At 40.0% G+C, this 25,327-nt stretch overlaps 1 protein-coding gene across 2 annotated transcripts in view; it reads right to left on the reverse strand.

Annotated features, from left to right (window-relative positions):
- RERG (RAS like estrogen regulated growth inhibitor) overlaps positions 1 to 25,327 on the reverse strand; it is a 108,370-nt gene that overhangs the window by 4,241 nt on the left and 78,802 nt on the right. For both annotated transcript variants that reach the window (XM_065665142.1, XM_065665143.1), the window contains exons 3-4: positions 15,709 to 15,765; positions 358 to 431 (exon numbers count right to left, since the gene is read on the reverse strand). In XM_065665142.1, the coding sequence (XP_065521214.1) occupies positions 358 to 431; positions 15,709 to 15,765 (131 nt within the window). The remainder of the gene's footprint in view (positions 1 to 357; positions 432 to 15,708; positions 15,766 to 25,327) is intronic.

Genomic DNA, 25,327 nt, shown 5'->3' on the forward strand with positions numbered 1-25,327 from the left:
TGTCAAGCCTCATCAGTTGACTGTAGAAATAGACTGTGACTTTGTGCATAATAATAACAACACGTTTTTGGGTTTACCCTGAATCACGGAATGAGAACAAAATTATTTTAATCCCAGAGTACACCCTGACTTGTTTGTTCTTCCAGTGTTTGAAAATGAAGCAGGGTCCCTTGCAGACGGGTCTGGATCCAGCATTCTGGGTGCAGCAGCAAGCTGATGGTGGTGGAGGGGGGAGACTGCTCAGAAACAAATCTTTGACCCCAGAAGTGAAGCACACCTGCCACCCACCACCCCATTTCCCTTCCCTGCTGTCTATCCAAGCCCAGGTATTGGATAATAGCACATGTACCCACGCACCTGACCAGCTGTATCTAGTATCTCCATGGAAACCACTTCATCATCAATGGTAGCTTGGTGACGATATGTAGACTCTAAAATAAGAACACATTTTGTGAAACATTTAAAAAGAAGGTTTTTGGTTTTGGTTTTTGTGTTTTATCTTCTTTACAGCTACCCCAGTACAAGACCTGAAATGTGACATACAGTTTCACTGAACTAAATATTAGAGACGGTCATTCTGGAGTAAGTCGTCCTTTCTACTACAGCTGTGACTCTTTTACCTCCCTCCATATGGCAAAACCTTTTCCTTCCTACATTTTACACCTTCAGAAGGCTGTGCCTGTGGACGCTTCACTTTGTGCCCAACAAAAGGACAGAATTTCCTGCAGCAAAGAGCTCTGGAAGACTGCAGCCCATTTTCCGTGTTTGTTGATAGGGAAGGCTGACACCCATGAAACACAACTACCACTACTCTCAAAGTATCCAGCTCAACAGCCTGTCAATGCATAGCTTGAAGTCTCAAGATCAAAACCAGGATGGTTGCAGAACAGGGAACCTAACCACTAAGTCAGGCCTTAGACTGTGATAAAATTACAGAACAGTTAGCTATTTTAGGAATGTCTCTGAAACATGCTGAATTCATCACATTCCCCTCTTCTAGCAAGGGCTCAAGCAGTGATTTCCCTCTCTGTGATTTATAAGGATAACCAGTGGGCATTAAGCATTCACACTATGCTACAGGAAAAAAAGGAACATATTTACTGTGTCCCATGCTCTGGAACCAGACAACTAATCAGAAAGCTAATGACAAAAGGACTTGTTTTATCTTAATGAGCTGATAAGTTAAATTTGATAGCATTTGACCTAAAATGCGGAAAATTATTTGCGCTAACAGTGAGATTTATTACTGTTGCTAGCTCACAGATGTCCTGTATCAAAAGGCAAATGTGTATGCAGTCAAATTGTGGCCAATGACTATGATTGCTTCACATTGTCAGAGACACAATTCTTTTATTTGGTGCAAATCTCCTCAAAGGATATCTTTAAGGAAACACATTTCTTTAATTTGAACTTCTGAAAGGGCTCATGTTTGGTGAATGCTTTTTTCCTTATGTACTTAAGAATATCACTTCTTGACGACCATGAATGTTTCAATGCTGTCAGTGCTGCAAACAACTCTCTTCCCAAACCAAAAATATCCCTTCCCTCCTGTGCCACCTTAATTGCTTTAAGTAGCACAGCTGCGTCTAGTAGGGACAAATGGTCAATTTAGTTAGGCAGATGGCAAGCAATCTTGCTGTAGGGTTTCAAGCAATGAAGACTAGTTTTTAAAGGCTGTAAATACCCCTTCTGTTTAGTGTTACAAAGGTGTGATCCTGAAGCTATACGTACATGGCAGAGTAAGACAGATGACCGCTTCTTCCAAGCTCAGAATCGGAGCATCCCAATGAGTAGGAGGAAATCAAGTAAGGGATCTAGGAGACCGGCGTGGTTAAACAAGGAGCTGCTGGGCAAACTCAAGTGGAAAAGGAGAATCTATGGATTATGGAAGGAGGGGCTGGCCGCTTGGGAGGAATATAGGACAGTTGTTAGAGGATGTAGGGAGGCAATTAGGACAGCTAAGGCCTCCTTGGAACTCAATCTTGCTAGTCGGGTTAAAGACAATAGAAAGGGCTTCTTCAAATACATAGCAAATAAAACTAACACAAGAGGCAATATAGGCCCACTGCTGAACGAAGTGGGTGCCCTGGAGACAGAGGATATAAAGAAGGCAGAGGTGCTAAATGCCTTCTTTGCCTCTGTCTTTACTCCTGCAGACTCTCCCCGAGGGCCCCGGATTTCTATAGCCCCAGAAGGAGTCAGGACAAAGGAGGAGTTTGCTTTGGTAGATGAGGATTGGGTTAGGGATCAGCTATGCAATCTGGACATCTGTAAATTGATGGGTCCGGATGGAATGCACCCACGGGTGCTGAGGGAGCTGGCGGAGGTCATTGCTAGGCCACTTTCCATCATCTTTGGTAAGTCGTGGGAAACGGGCGAGGTTTGGCGGATGGCAAAGGTCACACCAATCTATAAGAAGGGCAAGAAGGAGGACCCGGGTAATTATAGACCAGTCAGCCTTACCTCCATCCCTGGAAAGGTGATGGAACAACTTATTCTTGACTCCATCACTAGGCATATCAAGGACGAGGGGGTCATTAAGAACAGCCAACATGGTTTTATGAGGGGGAAGTCATGTATGACCAACCTTATAGCCTTCTATGAGGAAGTGACTAGGTGGAGGGATGATGGTAGAGCGCTAGATGTAGTTTTTCTTGATTTCAGTAAGGCATTTGATACTGTCTCCCACAGCATCCTCATAGATAAGCTAAGGAAGTGTGGGCTTGACAATCAAGTAGTGAGGTGGATCGAGAACTGGTTGAAAGGAAGAAGGCAGAGAGTTGTGGTCAATGGCGCAGAATCTAGCTGGAGGTCTGTGACTAGTGGAGTCCCTCAGGGGTCGGTGCTGGGACTGGTGCTGTTTAATATTTTCATCAATGAACTGGATGAGGGAACTGAGTGCACCATCAGCAAGTTCACTGATGACACAAAACTGGGAGGAGTGGCTGACACACCAGAAGGCTGTGCTGCCATTCAGCGAGACCTGGACAGGCTGGAGAGTTGGGAGGGGAGAAACTTGATGAAATTTAACAAGGGCAAGTGTAGAGTCTTGCATCTGGGGAAGAACAACCCCATGTACCAGTACAGGTTGGGGGGTGACCTGCTGGAAAGTAGCGAAGGGGAAAGGGACCTGGGGGTCCTGGTGGATAGGAGGATGACCATGAGCCAGCAATGTGCTCTTGCGGCCAAGAAGGCAAATGGCATCTTAGGGTGCATTAGAAAGGGTGTGGTTAGTAGGTCAAGAGAGGTTCTCCTCCCCCTCTACTCAGCCTTGGTGAGGCCGCATCTGGAATTTTGCGTCCAGTTCTGGGCCCCTCTGTTCAAGAAGGACAGGGAATTGCTTGAAGGAGTCCAGCGCAGAGCCACAAAGATGATTAAGGGAGTGGAACATCTCCCTTATGAGGAGAGGCTGAGGGAGCTGGGTCTCTTTAGCTTGGAGAAGAGGAGACTGAGGGGTGACCTCATCAATGTTTACAAATATGTAAAGGGTAGGTGTCAGGATGATGGAGCTAGGCTTTTTTCAGTGATATTCAGTGATAGGACAAGGGGCAATGGGTGTAAACTGGAACATAGGAAGTTCCACGTTAACATCAGGAAGAACTTCTTTGCTGTAAGAGTGACAGAGCACTGGAACAGGTTGCCCAGGGGGGTTGTGGAGTCTCCTACACTGGAGATATTCAAGGCCCGCCTGGACAAGTTCCTGTGTGATGTACTGTAGGTTACCCTGCTCTTGCGGGGGGGTTGGACTGGATGATCTTTTGAGGTCCCTTCCAACCCTTGGGATTCTGTGATTCTGTGTAAGTCTCAGTGGTATGTCTTATCCCACCCTTCTGTTCACCCTCCTAGTTGCAGTAACTCCCACAGGGGAATGCAGGAAGGGCAGGAACACTAGTCTGGCATGGAAGTTGTAGCGATGCACCTTCAACAATTTATTTTAGCTCCCTCTGCAGCACCCCATGTCCAAGGTGATTTAGGAACTCATGGTTTGTTTCTTCTGGGGGAAGAGTGCTGCGAAAAGAGATGGTTCTCTGCCTGAGTAATGTGATATTAGCTCCTTACTTGTTTAGGCTTTGCAATGCTTAAATGCCTTCAGCCATCTGGCCCTGCTTGACAAGTAGCTGTTGAGAACTGGTCCACACAACTTGAGAAAGTGCCCATCCAACCATGTCTGCTGTGTATCTGTGAAATGTCCTTAGAGTGCAGTAGGCCATATGGCCCTCCCCATGAAATGGGAGACTAAATCTCAAGGAACAGACTTGCGCTTGCTGCAGAAGAGCAGCATGATTCTTAAATGGTACTTGAGTTCTCAATAAACGGACTCGGGCGCTTTATGTTGCAAGTTTAACTCCCCTTGGCTGCTCACACTGGGATGGAATTTGATCCTGGAGGAGTAGCAGTTATTTTGGTCAGGTTAGTGTAAATAAATCTTAGTAAATGTGTGTCTGTTCTTGTGCTTTGGAATGTGTGGTAGCTGGGTGAATTTTAATGAGTGTAAAACAGCTGGATGTTTAAAGCATTTTGTGGTGTAATCACAGACATGGCTTCTCCTTCAAGAGAACAGAAATGTGAAAACTTTGGTTGTCCTGTAAGTTATGAGCCCTGAAGTTGTGATTTCTGGTCTGTTCACATCAATATCATGGTACTGTACAAATGCACTGCCTTGCTTTGGGATTTATTAATACCATTTGATCATTTTCCCTGTGGCACTTTTTTTGTTGTTGTTTTGTTTTGTTTTTTTAGACATGCAGCTAGAGAAAAGCTAGATGACCTGAGATACCTGCTGGATCCCTAACTGAAGCCATTGATAACATAGGTATCTATGTCTCAGCTAAGCACCTATTTTCTATTAGAGTTGATAAAGTGAAATAGATGCTGGGTACAGTTTGTCTGATCTCCCTCCTGGGATAAAATCACACTTCAAAAGCACTTAGAAGTCTAAAATTGGCCAGGTGAATCCAGGATGTAAATGTCTTATGCTTTTATCATCATGTCAAGTAGAAAAAGCAAAGTGTAGCACTTTACCAGTGGCTCCCAAGATGATTGTAAGCAACTTTCTGAGCTTCAGACTGTCATTTGCATCAGGTGATACCTATACATTATGTTTATATGTATATGGCTAAAACCCCATAGTTAGAAAGGAAATCACAAAGTAGTATTTTGTTTTTCAAAGTCAGTGTCAAAACTTCTAGCCTCAAAGCAGGGTCCGGGAGGTGCTGCTGCAGACTGAGCATGGTGTACCTGGTACTGCTACTGTGGTGCTAGTGCTATGGAAATAGTCACGTTTGGTGGTTTTCTCTGCTTCAATCTAAGTAAATCTGACCCATTCTTGTTAGTTTCAGTGTATGCTATGCTACTAGTCATATTCCAAATAACAAGATCAAAGGTGCTGGTAAGTGTGGCTTTGAAAGTTTATGCCAGATTTCAGGGTTCCACTTGGTTATAAAGCTGCAATCCCCCAGCATTCTTGCTGTGCGAAGCACTCTCGGTTCTCACAGTCCTTTTGTTTGAAACATTGAAGCTTATTCCAGGAAGCTTTAGAGCTGGTTTGGTTTTAAGCCTGTAAGATATTGTCACAATCATTTGTTACTAGGAATTGGATAAAATTTTTAAACTACCCCAGCTGTTGAATAATATGGAAACAATGATTTTTGTTTATTTAATTATTTATTGGGGGCGATTAAATTAAAAAACCCTTGGGCTCTGTGTTGACAATCATGTTACGAATCTTCCTATTCTGAGCAATACGATTTTTTTAAAAAAATGAAGGGAAAAAAATTACTAAATGTCCATAAAGAAAACTTTGAAGCCCATAATTCATAATCTGCCCATGGATATGATATTCAGTCACAGCTTGACCACATCACATCATTGTGCTATGCATATTATGACATACTTATAAGTTTTCGCCTATAAGACTTAACTGGTTATTTATCAAACCTATTTGTGGAAGACTATTCTGATCTCTTGGATATAACTGTTCCAGAAGATTATATTTCTAGAAAAAAAACTAGTATCTGAAAAGTAACTAGTTCTTGTTTTGTATTTGCAGTGATACAGAAAGCTGTACTGATGTAAAAAGCTGTTTTCAGTACTTGCTTATTTTGAACAGACAGTATATATCAGGGATATCAGGAGTATGTCACAGTTCTGTAGGAAAAGGTTTGCATTGGAAGGGTTTATTGCTTTTAGGAAAACACTTGTAGGAGATGTAAAAAGCTGTTTTCAGTACTTGCTTATTTTGAACAGGCAGTATATATCAGGGATATCAGGAGTATGTCACAGTTCTGCAGGAAAAGGTTTGCATTGGAAGGGTTTATTGCTTTTAGGAAAACACTTGTTGTAGGAGTAGGTAAATCAGCCATGATGGAACAATGACATACACCATTTTACAGGTAAATTGAAGTATCAGCCTGGCCTCTCTTGTTTTCCTTTAAGTAGAGGGACACTAACTCTGTTTCCATTCAAAATTTTAGTTCATTTATTTCAAGAAAGGGTAATAAAACAAGGAAATAGAAAAATGCTCTAAGGAACTTTGGTCTCATGGTGGCTTTCAGCCAGCTGGATCTGAGAACTGCAAGAGACCTAGAGAAAGAGCTTTTGTGTAATAATTATAGCTGAGTTTCTACGCCAAAAGGATTCAGCTAATAGGCATGAACTTCTAAGTCATGGTTAAAGTCTTGTTGGATGGCAGTGGATCAGTATGTTTAAAAGACTAAAATTTATCATCATTATTTCTGGTTAAAGGTTCCTGTTGTTTGTTTGGTTTTGTTTTTTTAAATAAACTCTGTGCTCATTTGGACTCCCGCAGTCCTTGACATCCATCAGGATGGCACCTATCACATTTGAGAACAGTACATTTGACAGCCCACAGGAAAAACATTTACCTCCATTACTAACTCTAGTGCTGTTTGGTACGTTCTCCTGAGATTTCCTTCAGCCTGCCTTTGAGAAATCTATCCCCCTGCTGCATTTCCTTGCTGCTTCAGGAACTTTTCACCTTTTAGAAAGCCCCTGCAAGTTGAATGTATGTTCCTGACTCTAAGTCTCTCCTGCCTTCTTTCTTCCCCCATCCCAGCTCTTCTCAAAATTCAGCTAAATGTATTTTTCTTGCTTGCATCTGCCTGTTACTTACTCCATCCATTATTTACCTTACAGGAGGGTTTTTATTTTGCAACCATCAGTGGTTTTTACAGTAAGCACAGTACTGCCTTTGTGTATTTAGAACACATTTCTAATGCTAATGCAGGGTATCCCCACGTGTTTATTAACTGATCCTACAGACCCAAACATAAGCTTAGTTGGGTTATTTATTAGTAATACCAGCAAATGATATGCCATGTATTGTTACTGCCACCATTATTAGCATGGGTAAAAGGTACCAAAAGAAAAATCTGATAGCTCTGATAACTGGACTTGGACTCTTCAATGTTGCATTTCTGCATGCGGAACCCCAAGAGTTAGGACATACCAAAGGAAAAGTTCCAGGAGATTGTACAGTACCTGTAATGTGCTTTATATGTATGACTCATACTACACAAACATTCATGTCAAGCTACAAATTTAAACCAAAATGTATATGAAAGAAGGCATTTGTTTGCAGTGACATCTAATTCAACTCTTAAGGACTTCATGTGCAGCCTGCTCTTGTGAATGCTGTTTTTAGAATAGACAGGTGATGTACAAAGATCTATAAAATTTTCATCTTGGTGTGAAAGGGTCTGTTGAATCCCCAGAACTTGCTTTTTAGGTAGAAAGCACGGGAGATATAAAACGAGCTTACAAAAAGCATTTTTTTTCTTGATGTGTTGATATTTTCAATAAATAACATTTTTGCCCTCTAATAGAAATCCTAGAGTACTTGTGATATTACATTTCCTTTCCTATAGGTTCTGTCCTTATCCAGCTTTTACTAAGATACACAGAGAAAATGTACACAAACCTGGAAACCAGATTCATTAAGGCATCCTAAAACAAAACCAACAAAGCCAGAGCAGTGCTAACTAGCAGGGAGTAAGTTTCAAGGCTTTAACTGGGTTTGGTGGTGTGTGGGTTTGTTTCATTTATTTTTAATTCATTTCTGATTTAACTTTCTCAGCAGCATTAAGCAGAGGTATTAGTTCCTGGCAGGAATTATGTCTGTGACAAGTTTGTCTAAATAAGCCATGTTTTGCTGCACCTCTTTGCTTGATTGTGGCAAGAAGTCTTTGCTAGTGAAGCTGTGAGATTCAGCTTATTTCTGCCAATAAAAACAAAAACTAACCAGTAAGACTTTTCTTGCACCTAGAAGAAGCAAAACAAAAGCCTGTTCTCCTGAAGGTGCAAAAGCAAGCACTGGAAACTTCTGCTCATCTGAAGAATATTCCAAAATATGATGAGGAAGAAAAGTAGGGGCAAAATATTTTGCAGCTGTAGCTACAGCAAGAACAGCCACTACCACTCCTGATTTTTGCTGTCAAGCTACTGTAAAAAGGCAATATTTTTATTACTGGCATCAGGAATATCTTCATCTTGAGATTCATATGAAAGAAAACAAACCACACTTTCAGATAACTGTTTCTCATGTTATTTTAAGCATCTTCCTCTGCTGCTCTCAATTATAATTTCATCATTTCAAGTCTTTGTTGAGCATCTTAGAAGCCAGTGCTGGGGGTTTAAGGTGCTCTAGGCTATACCACTCCATTTCCTTACAAACACCTCAGAAATCAGGAATACTTTCATGGCTCTTTGCTGTAATACAGTCAATATAAATTCCTACTGCTGAGGAGTATACTAAAAACTTTATAATGTATTAAATATATATCCGGGTAAGTAACATTTTTATTGTTTTGAAGTAGGGGAAAAACAGAAGCCCAGGAAGATACACAACTGGGAAAGCACAATCTGGACTACTGAGGACTGAATCCCTTAAGCACTGAGGCAGAAGAAGTGAGTAATTTTGTTAGTAAAAAATGAGGATACTAATAGCTAGAGTCTGGCCTGAAAATAAGGCTGCTTTCCAGCAATTTATGAAGTGTCTACACATTTGTCATAGTACTCTCCGAAACACAGGTTGGCAGCCATTCCTTCTAGTCCCAAATGGTTGGTTACCATTACATCTCACTTTGGCTGAAAGCCCATACTGGACCACATATATTATTCCTAGCTTGTGTTTGGATAAGCTGTAGTTGTCAGCATGGGTGTTCAGATGAAATATGCAGAAGGTGAAGTTCTGCGAGACAATGACAGAACTCTCTCCTATTTTGCTCACTATGGAAAATGGTTATTTTTAATCATGAACATGTGGATGATCTGGTCTGTAGCTCCGGGTAGGCTGCAGTATCCTGTTCTGCAGCAGGAGGAAAAGAGGGCTGGGAGGGAAGGCTTCCCCCTGGAGCTGCTGGACCTGTCAACCTTTATACCCTAAGGCTGAAGGGACCATAAGTTAACGATTTATTAATGCTTATTTTACTATGGCCTTCTTTGTTAAAAGCTCTGTTTGGTGTCTGGGCAGTTTCTCTCTCAGCTGTGCTGCTGGGTGTTAGTATTTTTATGGTACAGGCAGGCAGTAAACCAGCAGCAGTGTTAAGACAAACTTGCTGAGTGAGCCTCAAGTCAAGAAAACTAGCAATCTACAGATGTGTTTCTTCAGCTTGTGATCTGCAGCAGGGAAAGCAATCCTGGGGACAAAGAGTTTATATTCAGCTGGTATTCCAGCTGTCCAGACAATGTGTTAGCTGAATAAACCAGAGAGCAAAGACAGTCTTTGAGAACTATATTTGGACCTGAGGACCTGAGCTCTTTCTCGTGGCTGCACTGGCACAAAATTAGCCCAGAAATATAGTTCTTGGATCTCCTCTTGCTAGCGTAAATTATACTTAGTGAGGTCTTTGCTCCCACTGCTAAGCTGTTTCTGGTTATCAATCAGTTTGATGGAAGTTAGTTTAGATATACTCCCATTCTACTTTGTTGTTTATGTTGTTTGTATTGATCTGTATTTATCAGATGCAGAAAAGTCACTCATGCTAGCAATATTTGCTAGTGGTGTGATGTTAATTACATTATGCATGGTATGTTTAAACTTTTCATGTAGTCGCTGAATGATGCCATTTTGCTAACAGAATCCCTAGCTACAGATGTGGTTATATAGGCAAAACTAACCTTCTAATGTAATAATAATCTTCCTTGCAACAAGCTTTCCAATGGGAAAAGTCTTCTTGCCAATGTAATCAATGCCTTCATGAAGTAATTTTTGCTGTTCTTGCCACAGCAGTGAAATTTGTAAGTCTTGAGCTGGTTTATAGGAGATGAAGCTCTCTACCATAAGATCATTCAGGACACTAACAGAGGTATCTGTCTCCCTCTCTCAAGAGCTTGTTTACCCAGAGCACCTTTCTCCAGTCCTTTGGCTGTTTCATGTTATGCTGGAGAAGAACAGTGCTGTCACAGGTCTTTCATAATCAGGCTAGAGAGACAGCAGTTTGTACTATCTTACCTCCTATCTTTGCTGTACTGATATCCACACATTTTACCTGTGGTGTCTTATGGGCTGTCTGTACACTGCATTAGATAGGCTTTTTATAGAAACATCAACTCTCTTTCCCCCCCCGCCAGTAAAAAAAGAGTGAACAAAACCTGAGTGACTTAAAGAAATGGTGACATTGTTGGAAGAAATCCTCTTCTAAAATGTCACTATTAATCTAGTAGCTCTAGCTAAATTAGATTTTTTTGACTCATGTTTCTGTATGGTTACCTCTGCTCCTTCAAAGTAATGAATAGTCTTTTCTCTATCCTATTCAAATTAAATAAACTCCTACACTTTCTGTTTTTCTCTGCCTTTGTAGACAGGCCAGTCTGTCATGCACTGTTCTGCTGATTATCTACTCAGAGACAGTTTTCCTTTCAGAGGATTAGCAAAGTCACATGAAGTATGTGAACAGCTAGAGAAAGACATCTAGGTATAGCACAAGAAAGCCAAGTGACTTTTAGAAAGGTCAACAAAAATATTATCTCCTCGGTTGATGTTATTTTATATGTAGGCTTCTATTCAAAATTCAGTCTTTGGAGAAATGCTTGGTGATTCTGTGCACCTTTGATATGTGAGTCTTAACTCTATGTGTACCAGTTACTTAAAGGATTTACAACTCTTCTAGGAGATGAAAGGTTTTATAGGTGAGAAGCAGAGAGGCAACAAATCAGTCACAGAATCAAGACAAGAACTGAGTAACCTGGCTCCTGGACTTCCTTGGTGGCTTATTTGCTTGTTATTTTGGTGACAAAAATAGATTCAAAGCACCCAATTCTTCCAACTGTACATAAAAAATCTAATTCAGAACAAATGACACAACCTAGTTCATAATCCCCAAAACAACCTTGGATATCTCAGCTCTGTTTCTAGGTAAATGACTTGTTCCGATTATGATAGAACAATGAATGCGTTCTCAGAGAAATGCTAAAGTTTATTTTAAAAAGCACCCACTTGGCCATAGCTATGATGATGTTTTTTCCTTCACCACATAATCCAGGAGATTCTCCCTACATGCCATGGCTTATGGAGGCAAGCAATTTGTAATTTGCATAACTATTCTGTGATTCTATAGGAGGCCATCAGTGCTGTCTGTCTACTGTTGTGATGACTCTTTGGGCTTACTCCTCAATACATTTACCAGCTCCCTTGCTGACTTACTGTGATTGAGCATCTCCAATTTTAAAACCAATTGAGTATCACCTGTTTGATGGAAAATCACAATAACTCTCCATCTTCGAGGTCACATGAAGGCACCCTAAATTCTGGACAATGCCACTAGCTCATGGGGAAATTGCTAGATCCAGACTCTTACTCCTATTTACTGGCACTGAGGAGAGCAACTATTCACAGCAGCCTTGAAAATCATGGTGTAAAGTCCTGGGTCACTGAGGTCCACGGGAGTCTCGCATTCAGGCTAAGAGTTCACCCATGGAGGGCAGGTGGACAAATAAAGGTCTTTCTTTGCACCTCTATCCTGAAACTCATCCCCTTAGAGTAGGTCCATCTGTGAGACAGTGCTTGCTGGAAGGTATTACCATTTACACGCTTATGGTTTTCTGGCAGCAGCAAGGTGGTTAAGCCCTGAGGCTGCAGGCTGCAAGCTCTCCCCAAGCCAAGCCACCTTGGTGGAAAGCAAACTGTCAGCCTGCTTCCATCCTGCTTCCAGCAAGCGTTGCTGAAACTGTACATAGGAATGCATGTTTTCTTGGTTCTTCTATAAATCTCTTAATAGAGCCAAGCTGAAATACAGCACAAATTTCCAGTTCTATGCTAAATACCCTGTAGATGCTTATGTTTGTGAAGTGCTTTTAGGCTGTGGCTTAAGTGGTGCCCTAACTAGACCAAGTCAGGCCTTCAAACATCACACCGAATTTGCTTATTAATTTCCAAGTCGCGTTCTATTTAAAAACATATAAACATCAAATAATTTTGGTGAAATCCATGTGGTAACCCAATCCCCCTTCTCAGTACATATTTAATGAGCTAAAGAAGACTAGATTAATGCTGAATTTGTATATTTACAAAAACTGTATGTATTTTTCCAGTGTGCAGTTCCAGCCTATTTATACATTTTGCTGGACCTCTAAGTCTGCTGTGCACATATGAATGAAATAATTGTGTGGTTTACTATAGATAAATACGGAAAGTAGAAAATCAGTCACCTTGATAATGCCAGGTAACCACTTAGCTTGAGAGATTTGGCACCTTTTTCAAACAAGCAAACAAACAGCCAAACAGAAAAAACATGCCAAGATGGTGACAGTGACTTGCCAGATCAACAGAAATGATGGAGAAGTCAAGGCTCCTCAGAAAATGACCTTTGCTGTAGTTGCTACCCCTTGGCTGAGAATAGTAAAATAAGCAGCACAGTGTTATTACGCACTTTTTGCGAAGATGCAGGTGTCTGACCGGTGTTTGCACAAATTCAGCATCGTGCACAGAAGTGGCAGAGCTGCAAAGCCCTGACTTCACCAGCAGCCCCATATGCCAAAGCTTGCAAGATTGGTGCTCCTCCCAGCAGAAAATGTTACTTTGTGGTTTGTAATTTGGCTCCTGGAGATACAGCAATATATCCAGATGCTGCTAAAAATACGGTCCTTCATTTTCTTCTGGCAGGTTAGAGCAGTAAAGAATATTTATAAAGTGTGTTTTTTCCTTTCCAGTTAAAATGTGCCACCCTTGAACCGAAAGTGGAGAAGGTTTTTTACCCTGATGCTTAGTTTAGGGTAATGTTGAGCTTCCATCAGGCCTTGCACAGCTTAGTGAAAACTTTCCTAAACCCAGGAATTATCCGGGGATTCCTTGCATCAGAGGGCTAATGGGTGGTTGAAAACATAAGAAATAAACTATAAATATGACATTTTTGTCACAGGCCCAGTGATTTTTGGCAAAACCTCCTCTTGCTTAGTAGCTGGATAGTTTGCATCTGTTTTACTCCTGTCCTTTCAAAATTACTTAACAAAGCTGCTTATTCTCCCTGTAGGGCAAATAGGCCTCATTGATGCAACTTAAACTTTCTGTGTTGGTGGAATATGTAGCTATCACTCTTTTCACCCAACTGCCAGTCCACAACTGCTAAGAAGAAATTAATCTGTTCTGCTAAAACTCCTCAGGAAATTCATCTTGGTAGCGCTTATAGGTAACTGGACACCACATCACCACAGGATGATGACAATAAAGGCAGAAATGCATTCTTTCAAGCCCTGTTTCTCAAAGCTTTTTGAAAGTACAGTCCCTTTCTGACTGATCTCTGAAGACCTCAACAGTGGTTACAATTTCAGATTTTTCTTTCTTTCTTTTTTTTTTTTTAACACCTCCTTTGAATCCCTTTGTGATCCCTACTATTGAAAATAATTATAATAAAAAATACTTTAAAAACCCCAATCTCTGGTAGGCAGCTTCCAGCAGAGATTACTATGATTAAGAAAAGAACTTATTCTCAATAGTTTATCAGGCTTTGAGTATCCCAAAGCACTTAAGTTCACGATGACTGTAATACTTAATTTAAGCTGTTATCCTCTAAACTGAATGTGAATGTAGAATTCAGTAAGTTAGAAGAGATCTAATTTCTATTTTATTGAGGTAGGACTGTTGTCTGCATGAAGGCTTTCCATGTTGCAAACAGAAGACTACTAGAATCCTTAGGAGCATGGTAAATTAGCAATTGTATTCATTTGTAAACCATAAATAAATGTCAAGTCTTGTACATGAAAAAGGGCCCAGAGGCTTCATAATGGGGCAAAAAATAATATAAATCTTGCAGCTTGCTAATAACTTACTCTGTGTGCTTAAACAAGGCAACAAGGACAATTTTGCATGCAGTGTTCCTGTAAGAAATTAATGAACCTGGACTATACTGACACAAAACACTTCATATACTTCTTCTATTGTCAGGTTCTTAAAATGATGTATTAGTGATGTGAAGATGAAGTACTGATGTGAGATGTGAAGTACTAATAATACTAACAGAACATTATACCTAACATCCTGCTGTGCAGTACAAAGCAGGTGACATATTATTCACTGATGAATATGTTGGTATTAGCAGATAAAAGAATTTATTTGAGTTCAGACTGTTCTGAGAATTATTTTCCCAAGATAGGATTTTTGATGTCTGTCACTTCCTCGTCTTACCGGATGAAAATACTTAGTATGATACTTGATCGTTTGCTTTGCTGAATGGGCTGCCTGGCTTTTGCAACAAAGTGCATTAAACTTTCACCTTTGTTCCTGCTGTGCAAGTGTAAAGCATACTCTATATCTTTAGTGAGACCTCTTAGAGACAGAACCTTAACAAAGAAATAGGTGTTTAACTGTATGATCTCTATTTGAACCTCCAAAGAAAGATTAGGAAGGAGATGGCAACAGACTGTTGAAGAAAAGGAAATTTGCTAGACCCTAATTTCATGTGTGAATCACTTAGTCTTGAGGTAATGAAGTTGCCTTCTGAAAAGTGAATGCTTCATCTTGGACTTCTTGGGCCAAATTTTCTCTGGTACAGAACATTCAAATGCATATTAACTTAGGAAACACTATGAAATCTGACTTTGGCCCAGCTTTTCAAGCAAGGCCATTATTTCAGAGCACTTGACAGGTTTTTTTGAGATAACTGTGCCAGCTTATCAGAAGTGCCAGACCCAACACAGCTAAGTAGGAGCAGTAGAGGAGACATGTGCATGCTCTTTGAATGACTGGTGTGTTTATCTGGTCACCCAAACAGTGAGATGCAATCTATGTTTGAAAGTGAGGACAAAAACCTTACCTAAGTGTAGGTAGGCTGACTTTAAATACATACTTTTTGCCCTCCCCCTCTTCCCCCTTGAATTTTTGAGATCTGTATCCCGCCCACCTTATTCTCCAGTACCTAATGTCTGGGTTATCTAAAAGCAAATAACTGATCGCACACTCAATAATTTTCAGAGTGAAATAGTGCAGTTGCTTTTAAAAGGCAAAATTCCCACTGATTTATGTGTGGGCAGAAATATGCCTCATATTAATTTTGCTTTTGTCTGAGTATGTTACTGCTTCTCTATTCTGCCATCTTAGGTAATAATTTGTTCCAGCTTTATATGACCATAGAGAAGCTTTTTACAGCAAATTTAAAGGTTGAATGAGGCTTGGAATTTTAACTCTGTGACTTTCCATTACTTCAGCTATACTATTATATGCAGCATACCACATGTACAGAATAAAATGCAACCTACCTAGCGTCGGGTCATATTCCCAGATGAACCGCTTGGTCAGGAAGCGTACAACAAGAGCTGGAGGAACAGAAACATTCCAGGTAAGATGCACAAGCCATCAACTCATCTGGGTTTTAAAGCTTTCCTAGCAAACTTTTCTGTATGAATGGGCATGTTGCAGCTCCCCTGAGCTGTGCGCAGAATTCATCGTCACTTATTGTGGAAGCTGGGTCATTTTCTCCCCCACTTCACACTTTTGGAGGGGGGAAACAAAATGAAGGAAATCCAAAGCTCTTTACAGGATTAATCATTTATGCATGTAACAATGCAGGAAAAGTATACTGAGAGGTTTTTGATGGTAGTCTCTAACAATTTTCCACTCTGGGTTGTTTTGGCTTTTTAATAGTAGAAGATATTTTGACCAAATAAAAAACCCAATTTCCAGTGGGGAAAAAAACCTAAACCAAGCCCACACACAAAAACCAAACCAACAACAACCCACTACTTTGGAATCTTTAGATTTCCCATAACCAATGGAAAAAGTGTTGAAAGTTTTTGAACCAGGATGCTTTGAATCTTCAAACCTAGAGGTTGTTCAAAATAATTTAATTCTCAAACTTCCCTTTCAGGTTTTAAACCTTAAAGTAACCATATAATTGGCTAAATAGCTTCCTTCTGTATTTTGGCATGCCTTCCTTGCAAAATGTGGAAGATAAATTGTTGCCTACTTGTCACTTGAAGCAATCAGCTACAGTATTTTAAATCAACAGCCCACAAATGCTATTAATGAATTTGCAGAAGCAGAAATAAAGCTTTAGTTTTTTGAGCATTGGATAACTAATTCTCATTTTCACTTTATGATCTAAAATCTTGCTACTTATGTTCTTATATTTATTCTTTTCTAACCCTCCACTCCCTTTAAAAACAACCTATGTAGGTTTTGTCAGTATATTGATTATGTTCCAATTTAGAACTCAGCAATGCCTTGAATTTCTAGGGGTGTAAACAAAGTGTTCACCACTGCCAACTATTCACAATCCTTTCTGAATTTCCAAAATGGAGCTAGAGATATCATTGCACTAGCTATGACTGCAGAGATTTCAGCTATATGAAAAAATTTCCTTGTCAGCTCTATAGCTGACAGTAAACCCAGTTCTGATCCTCCTCAAAATGAAAGGTGTGCGAATGCCCCACATCACAGATTTCTGTGCCTAAGAGTAGAACAAGGCAGCAGTTTACAGAATAAATATAATTAAGCAAGCTTTGCTTAATTGGAACCTATTTTTAAAATGCAATCAGAACATTAGTTTTCAGGAAGTTTTAAGTATGCCTCACACTTGGAGGGGTAAAAAGAAGCTGATCGTAAGGAAATGAGATCATCACACAAGAAGCAATTTCAAATCAATGTCATTTAAAGTTTCTATTTTCTTTAGAAAGTAAGTCCTATTTATTTATTTATTTATTTATTATTAGCCTTTGCAGAAACTGTCTCCTTGGCCCTTAGACTGAATGAGGCAATTCTTAGCCAAAGTAACTTTTTAAGCTATAGTCCTAATTTGGATGCCATTATACTACAAGAAGATCCATGTAGCTTACTTTCCATCCATGATGATTTCTGCAGCAAGACTTTTTCCCCAGAATTTATATCAGATAGAATAAACATCTTGATGCTTCAAAAGTTTGGAAGTTTGGTCATGACTCTAATTGCAATAATAGATTCTCTAATTGCTGTAAAATAGTTCTCCTGACATGCTTTCAGAAGACTCCTTACCATCATCTTTTTCTTCTTCCACAGTCATACTATGAAGAAGCAGTGATGTGCTACCTGTATTACAGTGCCTGAGCCTGTGCCTGGACCTGGAGTAGCTAATGAAGAGAGAGAAAGGGCAGAAGAGTGGGGCAACCTGGACAGCTATTTTAATATTTCAATATGGTTCACTTTGTTATGATAACCTTTCCCTTGTAGACAGAAATTGATGGAGTGGAGGATCAACATGATGAATGGAATTGGAAGGAATTCTGTCAAGTACTAATGTCTGAGACAGGTGATAAAGAGTACCAGCTCTGAAGGAAAAGAGGGAGAAGAGCTGATTTTGGAGGTAGCCCAAATGAAAGAAGTGAGAAGGTGACAAGCAATGAAAAAGAAAGGTAGAATTGGATTGCAGCTGTTGAAGTGAGCCTGGCAGAAGAGAGGTTCACCTATGTACACAGAATGAAATGGTACATTTCATGCTGCAGGGGTGAAAAATTAGAGATCATAGATGTAAGCTCTGGCGAGGAGAGAAAAAGTAGGTTGTATTAATCTCCAGCAGTGAGATATATTATAATCACATACAGATATATAACCACATACACAGGTATAATCACATATGCAGGAGGGAGCTGAAGAAAAAAGCAAGGAAGCACAGGAGGCGGCTGCCATGCACAGGGCCAGATGGCAAGTAGTCTTCCTCAATGGCAGGCCTCATCAGGGAGCACTGCAAGCCCAGCAAGTCAATCACTAGGCACTACAGGTAACAAAGCACTTGCATACAGCTTGCTTGGGCCCTGTGAAGGGAAGAAAATGCCACTTCAGCACAGCCCTAGGTGAGTGGGAAAGCATCAGCTTCCATATGCTCTCTGCCAATTTTGGGGGCACACAACTTGGTGCCATGCAGAGCTCCGCTCTTGGAGGGCTGGCTCTGCTCAACCTCCCAGCTTCTGGGAATCAGCATGGGCGATTTCCTCAAAATACCCCTGCTCTCTGTCATGGCAAATGGTCACAGCACATCCTATGGAGCTTTCAGTTCTACTCATTGAAGATTAGCAGCTGCATTTCACAGATGTAGAATGTGAGATGCTCTTGATGCAGTGTCTCTCCTGTTTATAACTATTGCAAACTATGTTGAATGGGAAATGTCTTCATTTTTGCTGCATTAGGTGTGCTTAGCAGATGGGCCCCTAACTGCCAGTTGAGAATTACAACAATGTATGTGACTTTGCTGTCTGATTTTACTGAAAACGGTCAATGAGAGGAGAGCCGGGAAGGGCATCCAAGTGCTTGGGCTGTCAGTCCAGAGACCAGTTTGCTGGCTCACACCTCCTGCCCTAGCAGTAGGTGGGCAATCACTAGCAGTGATTCCCCAGAGCAGGCGTGTTACTGTGGAGCCATTTTGTTTACACAGAGCTCACTTTATGACAGATTACCTCACTTTTTACTGAAATAACTTCTGCCAGCAGCAGAATCAAAAGTGAGGACACATCAGGAATTCACTGCCCTTAGGGCTGTAGCACTCAGATTTCAGCCACTGGCATAAGCCATGCTTTGGGTAAAGCAATAAAACTTTCCCATGTCCTCAGCAACGCTGCATAAAGAAGAGTTGATATGGGCATTACTTCCTTCTCACCTTAGCAAAGGTATGTGCACCCTGCCTTATTTAGACATGCTTAACTCTAATACTAATAATAAGCCAAAAATAACACACTAAAAAAAAAAAAAATCCAAATGCTGAGTTTTGATTCAAAATAACATTCAGGTTGAGAACGTCTGAAACACGTTATTTTCTGATTAAATTAGGTGACTAATTCCAATGTTCCAATTAAAATGACCATTCCCAGTACTTATCCACAAAAAAAGATGAAATGAATCTCGAAGCAGGCAAGATTCAGATTGATGCCATACCTAACAGGAGTGAACTTCACGGTCCTCCACTGAGACTAGTCCAGGCTCTTCCCTGAACACTTACTGCTTTTGAAATACAAGAACTTGCAGACTTAGAAGGAAAGAATCTCCAACAAACTGTAATTTGGATTCCCGCTGTGTTTTTCAGAGACATGACCATTACCTAAGGGAATTGATGTAATGTCCCAGCAAACGAAGAATAGACTCATGTCTCTTTCTGCATTTCTTTACACCCTTGCTTCCAAGTCAGCTGTTTTGTACAGGGTTTAAATTAGGGTAGAACTTGGCCCAGGACTTTCACTCACTCATATTTAAATCTTCTGCCTTAAAAGTTGTTCTTTGAGAGCATATATGACTAGCTGTCAAATACTTTTCCAGTGGAACTTCACTGAAGACAGTGAAGTTCTATCAGGAATTAACTCGGCAGATAAACTAAGATTATCAACCACATAATCAATTACTTTCGGACTTGTGTGGCTAAGTCCCTTACTCAGCTTTAAAAACTTCAGTCTGTATCTTTTGGTACATTGTTGGTTTTGTTTTGTTGTTTGTTTCCTTTTTTGTAGTGTTTTGTGTCTTGCTGAAGATCTTTGTTTTGATTTTGTGACATATTAGTGCTCTGACTAAATTTAAAATCTGCCTGGATACATATCTTCATTAATTTGTTATCATTCCAGCTATGGAAGGAAGGGGAAGAATGGAAGCAGGGTTTTATTTGGAAAACATCCCCTTTCCCCAAAAGCTACAGAGTTCAAAGTTATTCTAAGAAAAATAACAGCTCTCCGCAGTGAAATAACTCTATGATGACTTTTATATGCCATGAGAATTTTCAGCTATAAAAATGGTCTGAAAGTAGTCCCATTATTTAACTTATCAACAAGTCCATTCCTGGTGCCATGATGATGTGTCATCAGTAAACCATACTTGGCAGGAGACGCCAGAGTTGTTAAAAACAGGTTATAATGATCAAAAGGCACTTTATCAAACGTAGTATTTAATTACTTTAAAATGTATGATTTTTGTTTTAAAGAGTTCAACCCCCATTTACCCTCTGGAGACGCCTCATATACTGGAATTTCAGCATGTGGCAAGCTCCAGCCTGAAGGACAGCAGTGCCACAGGATTCTGGCATGTGGTGTGCTGCCTCCTTACATAGTTCTGTGTCCAGTTTTGGGAAGTTCTGATTAGTTTTAAAGGCACTGCAATAAAGAAATTAACTTGCTTCTGAAAACACAGGTCATTTGGGGATGTCTCTATGTGTGGAAAAAGTATGAACTTAGAATGCAGAATCTTTCTTGTCCTGGTACATCATGTATGTAAAACATGCAGTCATTACTTCTGGCTTTGAATCCGTGTGTCTGTGTTTTGACTCTGTTTTGGCAGTATCTCCGCAATTCAGTGAGTTAGGGATTTGAGTGGTAAGAAAGACATCAGCAGGAGGATTTCCCTGTTTTCCCTTCTCTCCTGGTTTGTTCACTGTGGTAACTTTTGATGTTGAGATGTAGTGTGCTTTCAGTAAACTGGAAGGTAAGCTTAATGGAACAAAAAAACATCAACGAGGGGAAAGGAAAAGAAGAACCATACCAAGTATGAAAATGGTGTGGTTTACACTGCCTTGCTGCTTTGACCTCTGCATATTTTATGCATATTTTAATCACTGTTTTAAGCAGTGAACTGGTCAGAGAAATTACTGTGTATGCTTGTAGGGCTTTTTTTTTCTGTAGTGAAGTCCTCCACTGACTGATGATATAAATATAAAATGTGTATATTTTTTCATATATAAATATCTATTAAATATAAATGTCAAAAGTACATATACTTCTTACGATATGTGCTCTCTAGCAGAATGTATATAATGACATACATACATATATACTGTAACATATATTGTAAATATAGACTAGGATTGAACAGCTATGTGAAACCTGCTGCTCTTGCCTTTCAGGCGGTTATATTGCTTAGTGTAATGTAAACCTCCTTTCTTCAGTGATAATGATGTGGGTTCTGAACGTCAAAAATGGTTCAAATGTCTGTTAGAAAGGGACTGGAATACCTGTCTCAGATCTCTATCTTAATCCCCGCAGCTGGATCATGAACCAAACCAACATTCCATGTGTAAGTATTCTGAAAACATTAACATACTTTCAAATGAAAAAAATTAAGCACTGTATATTGGATTTATCTTTACAGTAAATAATATTTTACACACTGAATATGCACATAACAAGACTCCAAGGACTGTTTCAGATGCTAATTCAGTAAGTTGCTCAATTTGATGTCAAAGACACCAGAACTGGGTCCAACGTTAAGGAATTGTCAGTACCTCCCTTCAATGACAGAGATGTCTGGCCCCAGTGTTAGAGGCAAAATTTGCCGCTACTCAGACACTGGGGAGAAAGCAATCTTGGCACAGGCATGCTAGTGGAACAAAGGCCACTTTCCTTATTCAGTACTGAATATGGAAAATACAGGAGTCATTTGTCAAGACTTTTGATTGCAACTACATCCTAATGTTAATAGCAGGAAGTGTTTCTTGCCTTGCTTCTGGCATGGTAATCTTACAATAAACCTCTCTGTATTTTCATCTGGTATAGTCTACTGTGGATTTCACAAAATGCACATAGTATTAGTATAGTAGTCATTCGTCCCATTGCCACTGAAGGGGATGATTCTTGCAGCAAAGTTCTGCCCGTTGCCTTCAGTGCTGGAGGCTTTTATCGTTTGGATTTTTTTTTTTTTTTACAACAGTTGCTGCATATGGAATACAAGCAGGAGGCTTAATTTATATTGCATTATCCCATTCCATAATATACTGTTCCACTATAAGGTTGTTTATTTCACAAGTCTCCTCTCATACAAAAGATAAATGATCAGACTGGTGTGTCTAATGGTTTTGATCATTTTTAGGAATGCAGTGTATAAAATCTGTACTTTTATTTCTCCTCTCTTGACTTCATTGTATAACATGTTATGTCGCCCTTTTGCAAAGACTAAACTTTCCGGTGTGCTATTCCTAACACATATGGTTTTCCAAAACATAGCTAATGGCAACACCTCCAGATGTTTGTGTGTCTGAGACAGAGTATCTCTGTGATCAGGCTGTAGAGCAAGTCTTACTGATAAAGTCACACAATTAACTATTGCTTTGCTAGATGACTGACACAGGTAAGGTTTGAATTTGCATGCTGTTTTGAAAGATGCTGGCCACAGTGGGATAGGATTCTCAGTATAAAACTTTGACATAAACCTCACCCCCCATCTCAAAGTGAAAAAATTTAAAAAGTTTGATTTATTTGAGGAAAAAAAAATCAGAGAAAAGAAGGGCTGGAAAGTTAGTGGGTTTTTTTTTGTTTTGTTTTGTTTTGTTTTTGTTGTTGTTTGGTTGGGTTTTTTTTTTATTTATTTAAAAATCCAGCACTTTATTAAGAAAACAGCAAGATGACAAAATTTTCAGGGGGATGTAGTTTTTCTGTATTTTTTTTCCTTTAATTTTTCCTAGTGTTGGCTTTAGAAAACATCCCACTTTCTTGGTCAGATTTGTCATCTTTAAAATGGAAAAAGAAAGTAAGGAAATAAAGGAGAGAATTGTATAATACTTTAGATGTCAGGATGATCTTCTGGTTATTGTCAATGCATTTTTGAATGTATGGATTTTTTGTTGGAAAATGCATTTTGAACAGAAGGGGCATTTTTTTGGAAGGAAGCTAGTTTTTTAGATTTCTTTTTCAAAAGAAATGCCTGAACAGCTCACTAGTTGTTTTCAACAGGCTTGTCATTTAGGAAATGCAGATTTAAAAGAAAAACAAACCCAACCTCACTAGCTTCCATGTTGTTCCTTCATTCACTGCAATGTTATTTTGTATTGCACTGGAAAAATGTGTGGGACTAAACTGTGATTTTTTTTTTTTTTTTTTTAACCAGATGTCATTGCTGCAGAGATGGCAAAGGTGCACTTTCTTGAGTGTAGCACCCACTGGCTACTCGGCTTCAGCTGATCTGTATGTACCAAAAGCGTTCAAAGTTGATTTCGCTCTGCCTCAAGGCACAGTCAATGTGAGTTATTTGACTGGCACTCCTGAAAGGAAGGGCTGGCTGGCTGTTCTGGAGATGCCTTCAGCTGCTTATAGGTCAGTGTGGAGGTGCTGCCTCATCCCCTGCCAGTGCAAAGGAGGGAACAAACATAAACACACAAGGAACAAACATGAACACAGAAGGAAGCAATGGCAGTTCAGGAGTGGGGATTTTTGTTGCTGTTTTGTTTGATTGGGGATATATTTTTTTTTAATTATTATTACTCATTTTGTTGTAGGTTTTCATGGTTTTATTTAGACGTGGGTTGCTTTTTTGGTTGGTTGTTTTTTAAGGCCCTCCTTAAAGGATCTCTTGCTCTGATCCCTCCTCTAGCTCTCCCTTCCCATGCTCAGAAGGCAAGAGATAAATAGGAGGAACTGGAAGAAAGAGGAGAGACCTGATGTTGCCTTATTAGAGAAAGTCTGCATGTTCTGGGAGAGCTGTGGACCCCTTTCCCAGGGAGTAGGGGAGGGAGCACTGTCTCATGCCCAAAGGGGAAGAAGAAACTTTTCCAACAAAGCGAAAAGCCAGTTCTGTGTGAAACTGTGGACTGGGGTAGGAACTGGTCTATAAGGCCCAGCTGCTCTGTGACAGCATCCTGGCTGTAAATCCTTACTGGTAAGGAGCTCAGCAAGCCAATTTGCCTCATCCTGGTGTTAGTGCTTGACAGTTTTGGGGGCTGGCTTGTGTTTCACCTTCCTGCTGGCTGCTGTTCTTCTCAGGAGCAAAAGACATTATGTTTCATGTGGGATGCGATGGTCTGATAAACCCGATCTGGAAAGGCGCAACATACTCTTTTGCTAGTAGGCTGAAGACTTAGTGTAACTCTAAATGCTTCAGAACAGGGTTTTATCAGGCCCTCCTGTAAGTAAGGCCACTAGCATTAATGCTAGATCACTGCCTGTGTTTGTAACCTTCATGATGTCAAAAAGTACCTTTGTGAAAGTGCCTGGCTGTGTACTGTTTCACTAAGTCTCTATACATCACCATAAATGGTAACTAGAAATGGCATAAAGTGTACCTTCTTCTCTCATTTGCCTCAGAAACAAACCCAGTGATGTAAAAGGATGCTGTCCCTATTTCATTTTGGTAGACAGCACTGGCTGTTTCTGTGGGTCTGAGTCTGAACAGATGATCTATCACTCTCTTCTCCTCAGCCTGACTATAGTAATTTTCTCGTCTTATTTTAAGCCCGTGTATACTCTTTCATCTGATGTGAGCTGTAGTCTCATCTGATAAAGAAGTTGTTCCCTGGCTTTTTGTGCTATATACTTGATTTCTTCTTTGTGCACACCTTGGATTTCTGGGTTTGGCTCCACAAAAGTGTCAGATAATCTGTAAAAACTTTACATTGTGATTACAATCCAGCTGGATTTTCCCATATATCCAAATATATGGGAAAATAATGAAAGATCATATGTCCTGTGTAATTTACTTGACAAAGGAGCTTAGATGGACACCAGCAGTTCATATCAGCACTACAGATTGATGAGCCAGAAATCAGTCAATAGATTCATGCCTGTAAGGTTTCTGTGTCACAGGGAAACGAAGAATTAGGGCAACATAATACATTGAAAACTGACTGATGGAGTTTTCACAATCCTCTTTTTTTATGAGCCTGATGACGTAAGCATTGATAAATGTTACAGCTTTTTAATACAGTGTACAGTATAATACTTATGGGAACCCATGGTTTTCAAACTGTGCTATTAGCTGATTTTGCATCACAGCTCCTTGCCTACCTGGAATTTTAAAGGCAGATAAAGAATAGTTTTCTTTCTGACAGGCTCATTGCCAAGTACCTGAACCAGACACCTGGAGAAGTTCCCAGAAGAATGAATGAAGAAAGACATGTAAGAACAGATACATCAGGCAGTGACATATACCACATTGGTTTTGAGGCTTGTG

Source organism: Lathamus discolor, chromosome 1 (genome assembly GCF_037157495.1).
Source record: "Lathamus discolor isolate bLatDis1 chromosome 1, bLatDis1.hap1, whole genome shotgun sequence".
Classification (NCBI taxonomy): domain Eukaryota; kingdom Metazoa; phylum Chordata; class Aves; order Psittaciformes; family Psittacidae; genus Lathamus; species Lathamus discolor.